Source organism: Oncorhynchus keta, chromosome 4 (genome assembly GCF_023373465.1).
Source record: "Oncorhynchus keta strain PuntledgeMale-10-30-2019 chromosome 4, Oket_V2, whole genome shotgun sequence".
In the NCBI taxonomy this organism is placed as follows: domain Eukaryota; kingdom Metazoa; phylum Chordata; class Actinopteri; order Salmoniformes; family Salmonidae; genus Oncorhynchus; species Oncorhynchus keta.
The window spans coordinates 44,733,474-44,750,200 of record NC_068424.1 but is presented as its reverse complement, the minus strand read 5'-3'; the positions used below and the strand labels follow the sequence as shown (position 1 = coordinate 44,750,200).

Genomic DNA, 16,727 nt, shown 5'->3' with positions numbered 1-16,727 from the left:
ATGCTCTACCAACTGAGCTACAGAAGGACTACTTTGGGCACACTTTTCATCCGGATGTCAAAATAATGCCCCCTAGCCTTAAGACTTTACTTGTGACAGTGGTTCGTCCTTTAAAAGTTGCAGCGTACTGCGGCATAGTGCCGCAGAATTCTATGGCACGTTATTTTAGTGTGAACCACTGGTACCATTAATGCTAGTTAGACCACCAGAGGGCATCTTTGAAAAGCATTTGATAGCCTTCAATAGTGGCTGTACTGGAGAATTTAAAACATTTTTTTTGTAAGAATATAGTATATGGGACTGATTAAGAAATGTTGCTTAATTAATTAGATTAATATTATGGTGTTTCTTTACCAAGAAAAACCCTCTGTGTTTCCGTTAGGATGGAATGGAAAATATGGGCTATTTAGCTAAAGAAGAAAGAATCCTCATCATGTGGGCATGCAGGAGATCAGGGTTCAATTCTCTGACGGGGAGGAAGGAATAGGCTGTCCCTGTAAATAAGAATTCAGTGAAAATAAAAATCTAATTGATTTATCAAGACCAGTCCCCATGCTTGTCTCAGAGCAGTGTAAAACATTGCAAAGAATAGTTGTAGGCTATTGCTTCAAATCCTATTGCTTCTAACTTCAATATGCTCTTTAAATAAATAAGACCTACACCACATTACTCAACACTGATGAGACTCAAGTTGCCTACGGTAAGCCTACAGTATATTAAAAAATTAGTACGTCTCTCTGCCAATAATATATTTAGAGCACTGGAGGATATTTCTGTAATTCAGTGATATTTATTCCCATAGTATTTTCTTATGGATCCACTAAATAAACATCGGCCTTTTGAAATAATATTTTTATCATTATTTTATTAACGAAAGCATAAAAATGCCATTATTAGTTACACTGTTATAGTTTGAACGTGCAGACTGGCACTAAGGAAAGAACAGCGGGAACGTTTCCCTAGTCAGAGCCATTATTAGTACGATGCCCCTTAAAGTGTTGCCAGTCCCTCCCTTCCCCATGGGCCCGGCTCTGCGGCCCATCCCGTGCCATCTGCCCTCGTGCCTTGAACCTTGCATGCTTTCAGTGGATACAGCTGGAGAACTGCAAGACAATCCCATTGTGCGCCACTCGGGAGCCATGATCAATATATATTGTCCTGCTAATAACATGGTTAATAATATATCTGTGTGAATGTTCAATGAGCTTTTATAAAATTCTAAACGAATGATAATAAATCGCTTTGTTTAAAACAATATTTTGGAGATGATTTCATTTTCAAATAACATAAAATGAGCAAGAAAAAAGGCCATTCTTGAACATGGGGTGAGACATTGTTACTAACTTATTATTTGGAATAATTTATTTCAGTTTTTAGAGGGACAGAAACCAAAAAAACTACAGCATGAGTCTACTGGACAAGGATGGCACGGGTATTGAACCAGCATCTGTAGCAACACAGCTTGCACTGCTATGCAGTGTCTTAGACCGTTGCGCGACTCAGGAGCTGTACAGTATGACTGGTCAGGAGTAGCCTACACTACTACAGTAAGAGCAAAATAATCCTAAATAAATCAAATAAAAACCTTAGTGTAACAATAGTTTTAGTAAGTAATACCGAAGTCGTGCACAATTACCAGTTTCTATTTAGGTTTATGTCACCCATTCATTGTCAGTTAGTGACTCAGTAGGACCCAAAAGCATGATCAGTGCTCTAACTCCCCCTTGCGCTGGTCTGGAGCAATGAAGTGGTGACACAGGGTACTGTACTAAACCACAAATTACCTCTAAATCCAACAGTCACACAACTTTTAGTGGAGCAACTACTGTACCAACCTGGGCGATACCCGATTTGGTCAACCAGTATTACGGAGCTGAGGGTTTGTCCTAGTTTTCTGTGTCTTGTCTGTCGACTGGAACCCTCCCGGGGGAGCCTTCGGGCTTCGGGACCACACCTAACCCCGCAGGATCGGGAGTCGGTGTATGTTTCGCTCTGGCGGGCTTGCAGTTCTCCCCGGAGAATGAGTCACGTGTCCCTAGGTACACCACACTTCTCCCTCACAGGGAGCAGCCATCTTGCCTAGACTCTTGTGTGTTCCACAGTGAACGAACTATGCATTAGCTCGCTTAACAAGAGGAGACCACTGCAGGACTAAGCACACTCTTAACATCCTGACAACACCCCCACGTATAGTACAATAAACTAACGTGGCGTGAGTTACAGCCGACTCACACGTACAGTGCATTCGGAAAGTATTCAGACCCCTTGACTTTTTCCACATTTTGTTACATTATTCTAAAATGTATGAAAACATTTTTTTCCCCTCATCAGTCTACACACAATACCAAAGCAAAAATATATTTTTAGAAATTTTAGCAAATATACAAAATATTCTAAACTGAAATATCACAAAAGTATTCAGAGCCTTTACTCAGAACTTTGTTGAAGCACCTTTGGCAGCGATTACAGCCTCAAGTCTTCTTGGGTATGACACTACAAGCTTGGCACACCTGTATTTGGGAAGTTTCTCACATTCTTCTCTGCAGATCCTCTCAAGCTCAGGTTGGGATTGGGAGCATCGCTGCACAGCTATTTTCAGGTCTCTCCAGAGATGTTCAATCGAGTTCACGTCCGGTCTCTAGCCGGGCCACTCAAGGACATTCAAAGACTTGTCTCGAAGCCAATCCTGAGTTGTTTTGACTGTGTCCTTAGGGTCGTTGTCCTGTTGGAAGGTGAACCTGCACCCCAGTCCGAGGTCCTGAGTGCTCTGGAGCAGAGTTTCATCAGGGATCTCTATGTACTTGCTCCGTTCATCTTTCCCTCGATCCTGACTAGTCTCCCAAATCCCTGCAGCTGAAAAATATCCCCACAGCATGATGCTGCGACCACCATGCTTCACCGTAGGGATGGTGCCAGGTTTCCTCCAGACTTTACACTTGGCTTTCAGGCCAAAGAGTTCAATCTTGGTTCCATCAGACTAGAGAATCTTGTTTCTCATGATCAGAGTCCTTTAAGAGCCTTTTGGAAATCTCCAAGCAGGCTGTCATGTGCCTTTTACTGAGGAGCAGCTTCCGTCTGGCCACTCTACCATAAAGCCCTGATTGGTGGAGTGCTGCAGAGATCGTTGTCCTTCTGGAAAATTCTCCCATCTCCACAGAGGAACTCTGGAGCTCTGTCAGAGTGACCATCGTGTTCTTTGTCACCTCCCTAACCAAGGCCCTTCTCCCCAGATTGCTCAGTTCGGCCAGGCAACCAGCCCTAGGAAGAGTGTTGGTGGTTCCAAACTTCTTCAATTTAAGAATGATGGAGGCCACTGTGTTCTTGGGGACCTTCAATGCTGCAGAAATGTTTTGGTACCCTTCCCCAGATCTGTGCCGACACAATCCTGTCTCAGAGCCCCAAGGACAATTCCTTTGGCCACATGGCTTGGTTTTTGCTCTGACATGCACTCTCAACTGTGGGACAGGTGTGTGCCTTTCCAAATCATGTCCAATCAATTGAATTTACCACAGGTTGACTCCAATCAAGTTGTTGAAACATCTCAAGGATGATCAATGGAAACAGGAAGCACCTGAGCTCAATTTCGAGTCTCAAAGCAAAGGGTCTGAATTACCTATGTAAATAAGGTATTTCTGTTTTTTATTTTTAATATATGAAATTTAAAACCTGTTTTTGCTTTGTCATTATGGGGTATTGTGTGTAGATTGATCAGGCAAAACATTTCTTTAATACATTTTAGAATAAGGCTGTAACGTAATAAAATGCGGAAAGGGTCAAGAGGTCTGAATACTTTCCAAATGCACTGTATAAAGCAAAGATTGAGCTAATGTGTGAGTGTGTGTGCTCTGCCCCTCCTCCCACGATCAGGCAGTTCATACCCAATTCACGTCTCCTTTCCTTCAGCCTCATACACCAAGACTGGTACTGTAGGTCTATAGTATCTGACTTATACAGTATTGCACAGTATAGAGACATAGTAATATCCCACTGTTGGCTTCACTTTCACAGAGAAACAAAATAACTATTATTGTGTTTCATTGTGAGAGATGTGGGGTACCCCTGCCTACGGGGAAGCACACTCTGCCTGCATGACCTGTCTTGGGTTAGATCACACACGGAGAGTGGTTAGAGAACCCAACAGTTGTTTGTTCTGCACCTCCTTTGGAGAACACATGCCTGGAGGGGATGAGGGCCCCAGTACAGTATTAAGCATCTGAAGACCATATTCCCCCCTCTGAGGTGATGAGTCGTCGCGGCAGCACCCCTTGGCCACTTTGGGGGCCCCCTTCAAACTTAGTACGGCTGAGGAGTTGATCTACCTCAAACGTCCCGCGAAAAGTCTGCGGGAGGAAGTGAATGCTTTATGTGGGGGTGATGACGGCGACGATGCCTTCTCTCTCCGCGCTACAGACGAGTTGGAGTTGGGTGACAGTGCTTTAGTGTTCCGAGCACATCAGGGATCGACCCAGTCCACAGCGCCATCTGTAGCTGGGAACACTGCTACAGAGGCACCCCCGGTGGTGAAGGAAGCAACACGGGAGATTTTAGCAAGAGTGACTATCGCCCTGGAAGAAGCACCATCTGAGCGGCTCCTTATCCCCATCTGCCCCCAGCCTCCCTGACAAGGAGATCATTGGCAAGGTTGCCTCGCCTCAAACCAGGACCAGAAAGAGCAAGTGATGAACGGCTGCAAAGCACTTTCGGTACCCTCTCCATCATGGTGCACCTCGTAAACGCGGCTACGATGCTGCAATCATACCTTGCCCTGCTGATCCCTCGTATCCCAGGGGTTTGTGATGAGCTTAAGGAGGTCACAGAGGTGTCAAGGCTACTCCAGACAGACATGGTATGTGCCAACGGCAAGGCTTCGGCTTCAGTGATGACTTCACACCGCCATCTTTGGCTGACAGAATCTAAACTGCCACTGCTAGTTCAGAAAACATTCTTGAAGCTCCCCTTCACACCAGGTTCCACCTTTGGGCCAGGGGCCAACAACATCATCAAGCAGACTACAAAACTGCGTAAAAATAGAGACTTTGCAGGAGTTCTAGGTAACTGGGCTCTCTACCACCACCGCCCCTCGGAGGAGCTGAAAGACAGGGCAGGATGTCCAGAGGGCTCCAACAACTTCTTGGCCACCCTCCTCCCCCACTGAGACAGCAGGGGCAGGGAAATGGGAACCAGCGTTTTACACCACAAGGACAGGAGTCGTGACCACCATTACAAGCAGCGGCATGCGGCTAAGAAGGATGGGCCCCGGCAACCCTCCTGGGGTGCTGGCGGTCGGCCTCGGCGGTCTCAAACTGTGAGATTTAGGTGGAGTCTCCCTGGGTACTGGGCACAGTCCTGGGGGCATACAAACTCCAGTTAATGCCGAACGCCCTCCTACAAGGGCATCTGGGTCACCTCGTGGCACGCCGGTTGGAGATAGCCTCGCTTCTGAGCAAGGACACAATCAAGAAGGTAGAGCCACTAGAACGGCTGGGTGTGTTCTACTCCAGGTATTTCATAGTGCCGAAAAAGGACTGCAGCTTTCGGACGATCCTGGACCTGCGCGGCCTCAACAAATGTTTAAAGGAGCTCAAGTTCAAGATGCTCCCGAGACGACCATGGTTCAGCCTCCTGTTGTCCCTCCTCTCTGGGACCCAATGGCAGCTGCTGCTGAGACCCAATAAATTGGGAAAGTCTAGGCATTCAGGACAAAGTGGTTAACAAGTTGCAGAATGCCAGGGCTTCCTCCACTAACGCGTCGTATCAAATGCGGTGGGGCATATTCTGTACTTGGTGTGAGGGTCATAATGTTACCCTCGAGTCGTGTGATGTACAAACGGTTTTACACTTTTTACAATCATTGCTAGATGCGGGTCGAGCGTCATCTACTTTCAAAGTGTATTTGGCCAGATGGGCATCCAGCACTTTTGCTAGGTACTATCAAGTCAATGTTGCTGCCGCAAACAGGTCGGGATAGATGTTGGGTGTTGCCTCCACTTCGCTGGAGGGGGATAGAGGCAGCTGTTTAAGGGGGCCAGCCACAGCACTACCCAGTACATGTGACTAATCTGAAATTCTTAAACAGAATGTACCCTGCCGAGCGGAAGGATACCATATTGGAGTGATCTAATAGCTCACGTAACCGTAATTACATACGTAACCTTTGTTTTCCTGTAGTCCCGCCCATTAAGTGCTGTCAATCAATATCATCCAACATAGCAGTTACAGACAAATAAGAAATGCTAACAGGGGTACAGGGTCTGTCTGCCCGCCTATCTGCTCTTTCACCGCAGATGAGACGGGGCGGCAGCGTAGCCTAGTGGTTAGAGCGTTGGACTAGTAACCGGAAGGTTGCGAGTTCAAACCCCCGAGCTGACAAGGTACAAATCTGTCGTTCTGCCCCTGAACAGGCAGTTAACCCACTGTTCCCAGGCCGTCATTGAAAATAAGAATTTGTTCTTAACTGACTTGCCTGGTTAAATAAAGGTCAAATAAAAAAGATCACCAGAATGTGCTTTGCACTTAAATCAGCAGTGAGTTCAAAAACACTATGGACTCAGTTATGGCCAATGTTCCCTCTAAACTGCGGGAGTGTGCGCGGCTCCCCTCGGATTGCCGCACTTCATTCAATGTTCCACAGATTTTCCCTTTAGTTAACACTATGAATGTTTCGCTCTACTGTGGGGGGGAAAAAAAGAGGTTTCTTGCAGCCTAACCAGGCTGTATCACATCCGGCCGTGATTGGGGTCCCATAGGGCGGCGTGCAATTGGCCCAGCGTCTCCCGGGTTTAGCCGGGGCAGGCCGTCATTGTAAATTAGAATTTGTTCTTAACTGACTTACCTAGTTAAACAAAGGTTGTTTTTTTTATTACAAAAAATGTGAGCTTAGGCAGGAGATATTTGCTTTTCTCCATGATTGCCCCCACAAGAAAGCCAACACATATCTAGCAAATGATTGATGAGGAGTTCGTATCAGATGGGGGGGGGGTTTTCAGTGACATCTTCATTCAATTGAATGGACTTCATTTGGGACTACAGGGGAGGGATAAAACAGTTATTCACATGACAAAAAAAAATAAAAAATATTTCTTTATAAAGTAGTTTATTTTCTCCTCTGATTTTAGCCCCCCCAAAAAACACTACATTTCTCTACACTGCGCAACTATATTCAGTCATCATCAGTACAGATCAATGTCAAAATTTTTAGACAAACTGAAAGCTAACTTTGCAATGAGATTTGATGAGTTGAAGTCCCCATTGAGCTGGTGCAGTTTGTTACAGGAACCTGTTCTCTACTGATGCGCTGGGAGAGAGCCTTCTCCACAAAAACTAGTCAACTGAGATATGCTGTGCATAAAAGGTTTCTGTGTGTAAATGAAAACAAAAGATGAAGTTATGTACGTAAAACAAACAGGAAAGTAAAAAAGAATTCATGTGATCCAGGTCAACTGCGCTATAAGTACAAATGCGTTCCATTGTTTAAGCAATTTGATGCACAGAATTAGGCTAATCTTGAAGCACTTAAAATTCACTCTAAATTATTATTTTATTTAAATAAAAGTGCTTTATAAGATTATAATCCATAATTATAATGCTTTGTTTTTATACCAGTTTTAGGAAGAGTAATCCCATGTAGAAAATGTCCCTGTAAATAACCTTCTTCCAATCTGGCCCCCATAATACAATAGTTGAATAGCCTTGCAATAAAAGGCTTTTAGGTTTCCCCAGCAGACCAGAAATGTCAGAGGGGAGTGTGTAATTTCAGAGGTAGTAGAGACCAGAGTGTGTTTACCTGCTCGACAGCGTCTGGATGGCAGGTCAGCAACCTGGTACCAGCGGTCCTCCTTGAAGTCATAGCACTCCACACTGCGGATGGCTTTAGGAGCCTGACCACCCACCACTATCATCACCTAACACACACACACACACACACAACAAGAGGGCTCCTATTTAGCTACATGTAACAGTGTGTGTAACAGTGTGTGTATAAATAACAGTGTGTGTGTGTGTGTGTGTGTCTGTACGTGTGTGTGTATGCGCGCATATGTGTGTTGTCTGACCTTGGGCAGGCTGATAGGCGTGCGTGGGCGTGTACGGTCAGTCTTGATCAGGTGCCGCTGATCAGAGGGCAGGAGGTGGTACTTCATGGCCTCTATCAGGAAGTCCTTGCAGATGTTGTTGTTTTTGATCAATGCCTCCTCCTCCACTATCTACTCCACGGACACGGCACAGTGAGCACACACAAAGTACAGACAGGAAGACAATAGAGCCACATGAAACAAGCACAATGTGTACAATATTTTCAAGTTCACCATCTGGAATAAAACATATACACCGGTTTTCACATCTCACAGTATGATTTCTACGCTGGCGAATTTGGGAGCTTGATTCATTATTAATGCTACGTGAAAAAACAAGATGAATGGTGGTGATGAGTGTGACCCACCTGTACCAGGTAATCTCTGGACAGTAGTGGCAAACGAACGTGCTCCATCAGCTTTGGCATGTGCTCCAGACGAGCTTCCTTGTTGTGTTTTATCCATGCAACCATGGCCTCAAACACCTGAGAGAGAGAACACAGAGTTAATTACATTTACGGGGGAGGACAAGAACTGGATCTAACCGGTACTGTGACTCCCCTCTATCTGAACACACAGACAGACAGCCATCTGCCATATCTCTCCCTCTCTCTCGCTCTAGCTCATCCAACCTGCTCAGTTCCCTGAAGATAGATAGGATCAGAACCGTGATTGAAGAGACAGGAGACAGGGGCAAAGACATTAGAAACAGGGCTGGTGTCATGTTGGTGTGTACGTGTGGGTTGGCTTTGCTTTGTATACACATTAGCAAGTGGAGCATGAGGCCTGGAGTGGGTTGGTCAGCACTGGCAGCAGCAGCTCTCTCTCCCTCTATGGTAAGTCACTCTGGGACGGGGATCAGGCTGTTTGTGACATGGCTGTCCTCTACTACAGCAGGAGTGAGTCATGAGGAGTCTGTTGTTATGGTGAGTGTCATCTGAATAAGACCAGGAGGAGAGAGCTTGAGAGCCTGAGCTAATTCATAGCACAGATAGTAGAGTTCCTGGAATGCACTTGTCTTGCATAGTAATTGGAAGTGAAGTAGTCTTCATAGGATAGGATAGGTTAGGATAGGAGTGTGCAGTGTGTGACTGAACAGAAGCAGAGGGAAGTTTGGGATGTTATGGTGGCTGACCTTCTCCTCTGTGGACACGGTGAGTTTGTCGCTGGAGATGAGACTGCACACCTGCTGTAGAGACAGGCCCATGAACTCCTCTCCCAGCATCACCTCTGAGAAATGCTGCTCTGTTAAACAAACACAAGCACATGGTTAAGCAACACAACTAGGCTTCTCACAGAATCTTACACCCCTGTGAAATGACAAGCATATGGCCAGCAAGCTCCAGTAGTTTACCACGTCTCCACAATGTAAGGTCAAATTTGATATACTCAGTCTTGACAGCTAGCTGGGATACTGGGCTTTAGAAGAAGAATGTCCATGCAAAACAGGACAAGGGTAATATCTTCTAACAGTAGTCTTAATCAAGAACATCCAAAGGTTTTTTTCTGGATAAAAAATGGGTGTGGTGGTGGGCGTGGCCGGCCGTCGGCAAAGATTTTAGAGCTCCCATTCTTGGCACTGTAGAGCATTTTTTTAAATTCCACAAGTTTCTCCATGCAGCTGAGAATATATTTAGCCGTTTTAAAGCGAATTGCAGTTTTAAAGCTAATTTCCTACAATTCTACACATTTTGCCATGCAGCCGAGAGAAAATGTTGCCATTTTAAAGCTAGTTTCCTGCAATTCTATGCATTTTGCCATGGATAATGCTATGTTCTTCTGCTCAAACAGAATAACAAAATGAATACTGATAAAAAAAATTTTTTTTGAATTTTCAGGTTCTCCCCGTCTAGCTTTTATTTTGGTGATTGTTGGTTCTCAAAAATTATATTATAAAAAATATATATAGGTCCATTATCTGGTTTTAGTCCTTTGAGTCCTCTGAAACCATTTTTCCATCCCGAAAATATATATTTTTAAATTATAATAAAATTACCATTTGGACTTAGGTGACCGGAAAAAAAGCTTAGGCGGCCCGCCCAAGGATTAGATTACAGTGGTAGAAAGTAGCCTATCATAAATGCCAACTTTGTACAGTATAGGGTTTTGACGAAACCAGTATCACAATACAATAAAAGAAGTATGGCAAGGAAAGAAAACCTGAAGCGGGAAACAAACATCATTATGTTGTCATCCAGTTACATTTGTTTAGTTTTCAAGCTACAGCACACAATATTTGACATAAAGCAGGTTTTTGAAGATCCAAAGAGTTTGGTCTGCGCCACGGTTAAATATTTGCCATGGAAAATCGAGTATTGAGATTCTGGTTTTGCCACAAGCCTTCTGCAGTTTGCTTTTTAACTGCCTTCTGACCAAGACAGCGGCCAGTTTCTCCATCCCCTCCCCTAATTCCCACATGCTCTGCCTGTTGAATCCTAGAAGTGAGGTGGGAGTCCACTCACCAGCATAGGCATGGGACTGGTTGAGGAGCTGTGTGCATGTGTGGAGGTCAGCAAAGGCTCGAATGCCCAGACAGTTGGTGGAGTGCAGCTGGCTCTGCAGGAACTCACAGCACACCTGCCTCACATCCATCAGCTGCAGGAGACTGGCTGCAGGCAGGAGTACCTACAGAGACACACCTTAGGTCAGAACACAGAGCAGGAGACACTATAGACAAAACAGACGTCTAAGCAACCCACAAAAGGGAGAGAGAAAAGAGAGAGCAGGCCCCATAAAAGACACAATCATCAGGACAACTAATAGAATACACAGTAGCAGGGAACTAATCTCATTGTGCTTTTTTTTCTAATGCCAAGCAAATCTCCATGTTTTTATTTAGAACTCAGAGGATTTTAATATTATTGAACGGTTTGAAGAATATTTTGGAGGCAGACTCATTCCAATTGAATTCCAGTGTTAGAGTTAATACCAAAGTAGAAGCCAACCGAAACAGAGGCCAGACTCAGAATGGACAAAGGGCCGGAAACAGCCAAATATTTACTAGGATAAGGGCTTAAACTGGGAAAAACACAAAACAAGGACAGCAGGGATTTACAGGGGGAACTCTGCATCCCTGGCTGTTTCTCAGACTTTAACCGGACAACTGGAATAATATGTACTGGTGGTATATGTTGGTCAATTCTAAAGGAGCCATTTGGCTTCTCTGGTTTATTAGCCTCCATCCTGCCAGTCTGTTGGTACTATTGTGTGCTTTAACAGGCAGCCCAGCGCTCCCATTTGCCCACATCCCCAGGCAGTGCAAACACATAGAAACTAGGTCACTTAGCTCGGCTCTTCTTTGAAAAGCCCTGTGATTATTCATGTTTTTGCCTGTTGCCCTTAGGTCTGAACAGGGAGCTACAGGCTGACTATTATAGTGGGTGTTTTACGCAGCTGTGGTCCACACATTCTGAGAGAGCCCACACAGAAAGTACTGTAGCACCACACACACACAATGAAAAATGATCCAGTCTTATGACGAGACTTGGATGCCATTCTAAAACACACACACGTCTAAGCAGGCATGTTGCAAACACAGAGGATTTCCCCTTGCTCCATGCACATTTCCTGAGCTAATAATAACAGGAAATACCCTGCCTGCTGAAACACTGGCCTCACCAGCAAGGAAGGAGCAGACTGTCAACGCAGGAGAAAGGGAAAGGCCTGGGTAGGTGGTGACAATTCTATGCCACTTAAACAGCCAGTAAATTGTAAGAGTCCAATGAAGGAATACAAAAGCAACATGAAAGGATCCATGGAATCCAATGCTGTACTCGGTTTAACTTGGGTGAGACACAGATGGGGACGCTGTAGCTCACCTGAACGTTGTTCTCTGTTACTTCAATCTCAGCTGTATAGATATAGTCCACCAGCTTCCTAAGTGTCTGACCATCCACATCCCTGATCTCCACCTGCTGGGCTTTGCTCTCACTCATGTCCCCTGTCCACCACACACATAGTGAGAGAAACCACTTGAGAAGGTTTTATGTGACAAGAGGAAAACAATCATCTCACTGTTGCAATTAAAGCGGGCCTCACTTTCACAACATTTTTCACTTGACCCATTACTTTCACAATGATGACAAATGTAATCTATACACACAAATGCATAACATACACTATTTACCTTGAACTATATGAAGTGTAATAATACCTGTGAACATGGCACAGAAGTAGGGGCTGCAGGAGGCTAGCACCAACTTGTGAGCTGGCACCTCTATGTTTCCCGCCACCAACAGAACGTCGCACAGCATTTTCTTACTGTAAACACAAAAGATCCGAAAGGTTGGCTGTTGATGAACGGTGTTTTCAACAATCATCATACTGATGATTTCTTATTAACTGTCAACTGGATGTATAAATGCTCCCGCTGTGTGCCAAGGTCATTGTATTAGGTATTTGCACAGTAGGCTACTCGGTGCCAAGAATAGGCTGTTATGTATAATGTGTAGGCTATTAATGTGTATAATGAGTTATATTATCTGGGTTAAATTATCAACACATTACAATACTTATTTTCAATGATGGAAAAAGGTTATACTATGGAACTAGATCATTTCAGCAAGCCATGACACCCACCATCTCAAATTGTTCTGAAATCGATTCTGTACTTAGAAACAGACCCCACGCCAATCCGACACCAACAACATCCAGCCGTGATTGGGAGTCCCATAGTGCGGCGCACAATTGGCCCAGCATCGTCCAGGTTTGGCCGGGGTAGGCCATCATTGTAAATAAGAATTTGTTCTTAACTGACATGCCTAGTTAAAAAAAAGTGGAGGTTCCGTGGGTGGGTTTTAACAATGTCTTTGGATTACTTGTGTCTTACTCACTAGCCAGGTTTCCATCCAACCTTTTTATGCGAGTAAAGTATGTGTCAGATCAAAAATGTCATGATAAGCCTGATGGAAACATAAAATGTTTTGGTAAACTTTCCAAATGTTGACAAAACAAAATAAGCTAGAGAAGGTGGGAAATGTAGGTGGAAGTAGTTTTATGAGCAAATATTGATATAATAACCATCATATCAAAGTAAACTTGTAGTCACGCAATGACATGTTGTGTGGTCCTCCCACTATGACTCGTTGGGAAGGAAAGCATGCAGTTTCTTAGGCTTCAGGCTACAGAAATAAATTATGATTACTTCATTGTTGGTTTTAGAGCTCGCAAGAAAAGATTTTCACTGTACTTTTGCATGTGACATTAAAACTTGAAGATTAAATAAGTTATAATGAACTTCACAGGGTGGTGAAAGTGCAAGGTGATGATGAGCTTGATGCTCCTTTCCAATAAGTATTAAGGGTCTTTCTCTGGTGACATGATCATCGATGCTTGGCTGCCATTTGACAAATAAAAATTCTCGCTCTTTTGTCCATAATAATCTCATCGTGTAGGCTATAGGTGTGCTCTAGCCAACAGCGCTATCCGCTCACACGGTATCAAATCTAATTGTATTCAACATTCTGGCTTGAAGAGGATTAGAGAAGTCCATTTCCAGACTTTAATGTATTTAAGAAATTTACTCATCTGTGTCCTGGCAAGGGTGAAACCAACCCACCTCCTTAAGTCATTCATCAGCTGAAAAGCCTTTCTCATATGGGTGTGGTTGAAGGTGTGCATCCCTGCATCCACTGCATCCTCCTCGGAGTCACAGGTTGGCTGCTGGACACTAGATTCTTGACTGGTCAGGGATAAACTGGACATAAATAGACTTACCTAGCTAGGATAGCTAGATCATTAACCTCAGTCATAACCCTAGCGGATTAAACTCCACACCATGGTGAAGGAGTGGAGCAGAGACCTGGCTTTGTGGAATCTAGCTCGGACTACATCGATTCGCCCAAATTCAATACACACACACATACACCACCGTTCAAAAGTTTGGGGTCAATTAGAAATGTCCTTGTTTTTGAAAGAAAAGCACATTTTTTGTCCATTAAAATAACATCAAATTGATCAGAAATACAGTGAAGACATTGTTAATGTTGTAAATGACTATTGTAGCTGTAAACAGCAGATTTTTTTAATGGAATATCTACATTAAATTCCCAATCTGGCCCTCAAACCATCATGGTCACCTAATAATCTCCAGTTTACAATTGGCTCATTAATCCCCCTCCTCTCCCCTGTAACTATTCCCCAGGTCGTTGCTGCAAATGAGAACATGTTCTCAGTCAACTTACCTGGTAAAATAACAGATAAATAAATAAAAAATGTAAAACAGGCGTACAGAGGCCCATTATCAGCAACTATCACTCCTGTGTTCCAATGGCACGTTGCGTTAGCTAATCCAAGTTTATCATTTTAGAAGGCTAATTGATCATTAGAAAACCCTTTTTCAATTATGTTAGCACAGCTGAAAACTGTTGTTCTGATTAAAGAAACAATAAAACTGGCCTTCTTTAGACTAGTTTGAGTATCTGGAGCATCAGCATTTGTGGGTTCAATTACAGGCTCAAAATGGCCAGAAACAAAGTACCTTCTTCTGAAACTCGTCAGTCTATTGTTGTTCTGAGAAATTAAGGCTATTTCATGCGAGAAATTTCCAAGAAACTGAAGATCTTGTACAATGCTGTGTACTACTCCCTTCACAGAACAGCACAAACTGGCCCTAACCAGAATAAAAAGAGGAGAGGGAAGCCCCGGTGCACAACTGAGCAAGAGGACAAGTATATTAGTGTCTAGTTTGAGAAACAGACACTTCAAGTCCTCAACTGGCAGCTTCATCCAATTGTACCCGCAAAACACCAGTTTCAACGTCAACAGTGAAGAGGCGATTCCGGGATGCTGGCCATCTAGGCAGAGTTCCGTCTGTGTTATTTTACCCATCTTAATCTTTTATTTTTATTGGCCAGTCTGAGATATGGCTTTTTCTTTGCAACTCTGCCTAGAAGGCCAGCATCCCAGAGTCTACCTCTTCACTGTCGATGTTGAGACTGGTGTTTTGCGGGTACTATTTAATCAAGCTGCCAGTTGAGGTAAAGGGTGGCTATTTGAAGAATCTCAAATATATGTTTATTTGTATAACACTTTTTTGGTTACTACATGATCCCGTGTGTGCTTATTCATAGTTTTTGATGCATTTACTATTATTCTACAGTGTAGAAAATAGTACAAATAAAGAGAAACCCTTGAATGAATAGGTGTTCTAAAAACTTTTGACCGGTTGTGTGTGTGTGTGTGTATGCATGTATGTATGCATGTATGTATGCATGTATGTATGTATGTATGTATGTATGTATGTGAAACGGCTACCCATGTTTGTACTCTGTAGTTGTGTTCCTTTCTTTGTTTCCGGAAATTCACAATTTTCAATAAACGTGAATCAAATACACCCATCGACTGTTTGCTCATTGCTGTAAAATGGCAACTCCGCGCAAATTCCAATTAAATCGCAACAAGGAAACAGTCGGTAGTTGTATTTGTTTAAGGTTTATTGAAAAGGTAGAGATTTCAGCAAACAAAAAGGCTCACAACTACAGAGCACAAACCTATGTACACGGTAGTCGTTTCATAATTTACATTTTTTTTGAAGTCTTGACTTTGGGCGAATCGATGTGGTCGGAGTCATCAGAAACTTCCTTCACCGTGGAGTTAAGTCAACTGTCGTCACCCCAGCTTGTACAAAGATAGCATTAACAAAATACAACTGTAATTTCAAAAGATAATGCTGGGTTCTCACTGCTCAATAACTGAGCAAAATATATTTTAAAGGACAACGTATAGTAACGTATGCTTCAGTACAGTGGCTACAGTTTCTAGGTGGCTAACGCATGTACTGTGCTAACACAGAGAGTACAGTAACGTTACTAGCAGCTGATGTGTTGGTCGTTAGTTACCTAGCTGGCAAGGTAGTAATTTGGCAGTTATTATCTTTAGCTATGACTTGATTACTAGTACCACGATATAATAAGTATGTGTTACCCTGATTGACAAACTAGAAGATAGGTACAGCTGTTCCGGGCTTGCTTTTTGTTCACGCTGTTCGCGTAGCTTGCTAATGTTAGCGAGCTACATCGGCATAAAAATGCGTGCAGTACAGTAGTTCGCTAGCAAGTTAGCCAGCTATTCATGGAAAATGCCAAATCTCTATAAATCAACTGGCAAGTTATATCCGACAACAGCTGTACGGTATTCATCGGAAGACTACACTTACATCATGACTCCTCTGACAACTTACCCCAACGTTGCACAGTCCATGATATCAGATATGCTGCATGAGTTGTACAGGGGCTGGCTACGGGCCCATGCACAAAATGAATCGTTCAAAGTCCAACACAACACTCACTGCATGAGGTGGCTTATCGAATCTACACTTATTCATTAGCGGACAAATAAACCGAGCTAATAAGCAGACATCTTGTCATGGTTACTGCTCATTTCCTTTCTACCCTAAACTATTAACAAAATGTGTTATTTTCTGACTGAGCAAGAAAGGCTAGAGAATGTGTTTCCCAGTCACTGCTGCTTCATCCTGCCCCATTTTCAATCGACAAAGCTTTGTTCCACCGGAGGAAAATCTTGGTTCTGCTTGCTCCCGCGTTGCTAGGTTACGGCGTGTCAGGACGATGAAGAAGGATCCAATCAAGCAATGGTCGTTGTCGATTACAAACTAGCAAGCCATCAATTAGATAACGTGGTAATATATAATATTGATGT

At 43.6% G+C, this 16,727-nt stretch overlaps 1 protein-coding gene across 2 annotated transcripts in view; it reads right to left on the bottom strand.

Annotated features, from left to right (window-relative positions):
• LOC118375489 (kelch-like protein 3) overlaps positions 1-16,591 on the bottom strand; it is a 33,213-nt gene extending 16,622 nt beyond the window's left edge. The window contains exons 1-9 of one of the 2 annotated variants that reach the window (XM_035762068.2): positions 16,249-16,591; positions 13,627-13,749; positions 12,223-12,329; positions 11,888-12,009; positions 10,532-10,694; positions 9,205-9,314; positions 8,438-8,554; positions 8,052-8,201; positions 7,784-7,901 (exon numbers count right to left, since the gene is read on the bottom strand). In XM_035762068.2, the coding sequence (XP_035617961.1) occupies positions 7,784-7,901; positions 8,052-8,201; positions 8,438-8,554; positions 9,205-9,314; positions 10,532-10,694; positions 11,888-12,009; positions 12,223-12,329; positions 13,627-13,749; positions 16,249-16,268 (1,030 nt within the window). In that variant the 5' untranslated portion in view covers positions 16,269-16,591. Of the gene's footprint in view, positions 1-7,783; positions 7,902-8,051; positions 8,202-8,437; positions 8,555-9,204; positions 9,315-10,531; positions 10,695-11,887; positions 12,010-12,222; positions 12,330-13,626; positions 13,750-14,251; positions 14,364-16,248 lie in introns of those variants that run through there. The other variant, XM_035762075.2, reaches the window with a different exon arrangement.
• Between the last annotated feature and the right edge of the window lie 136 nt (positions 16,592-16,727).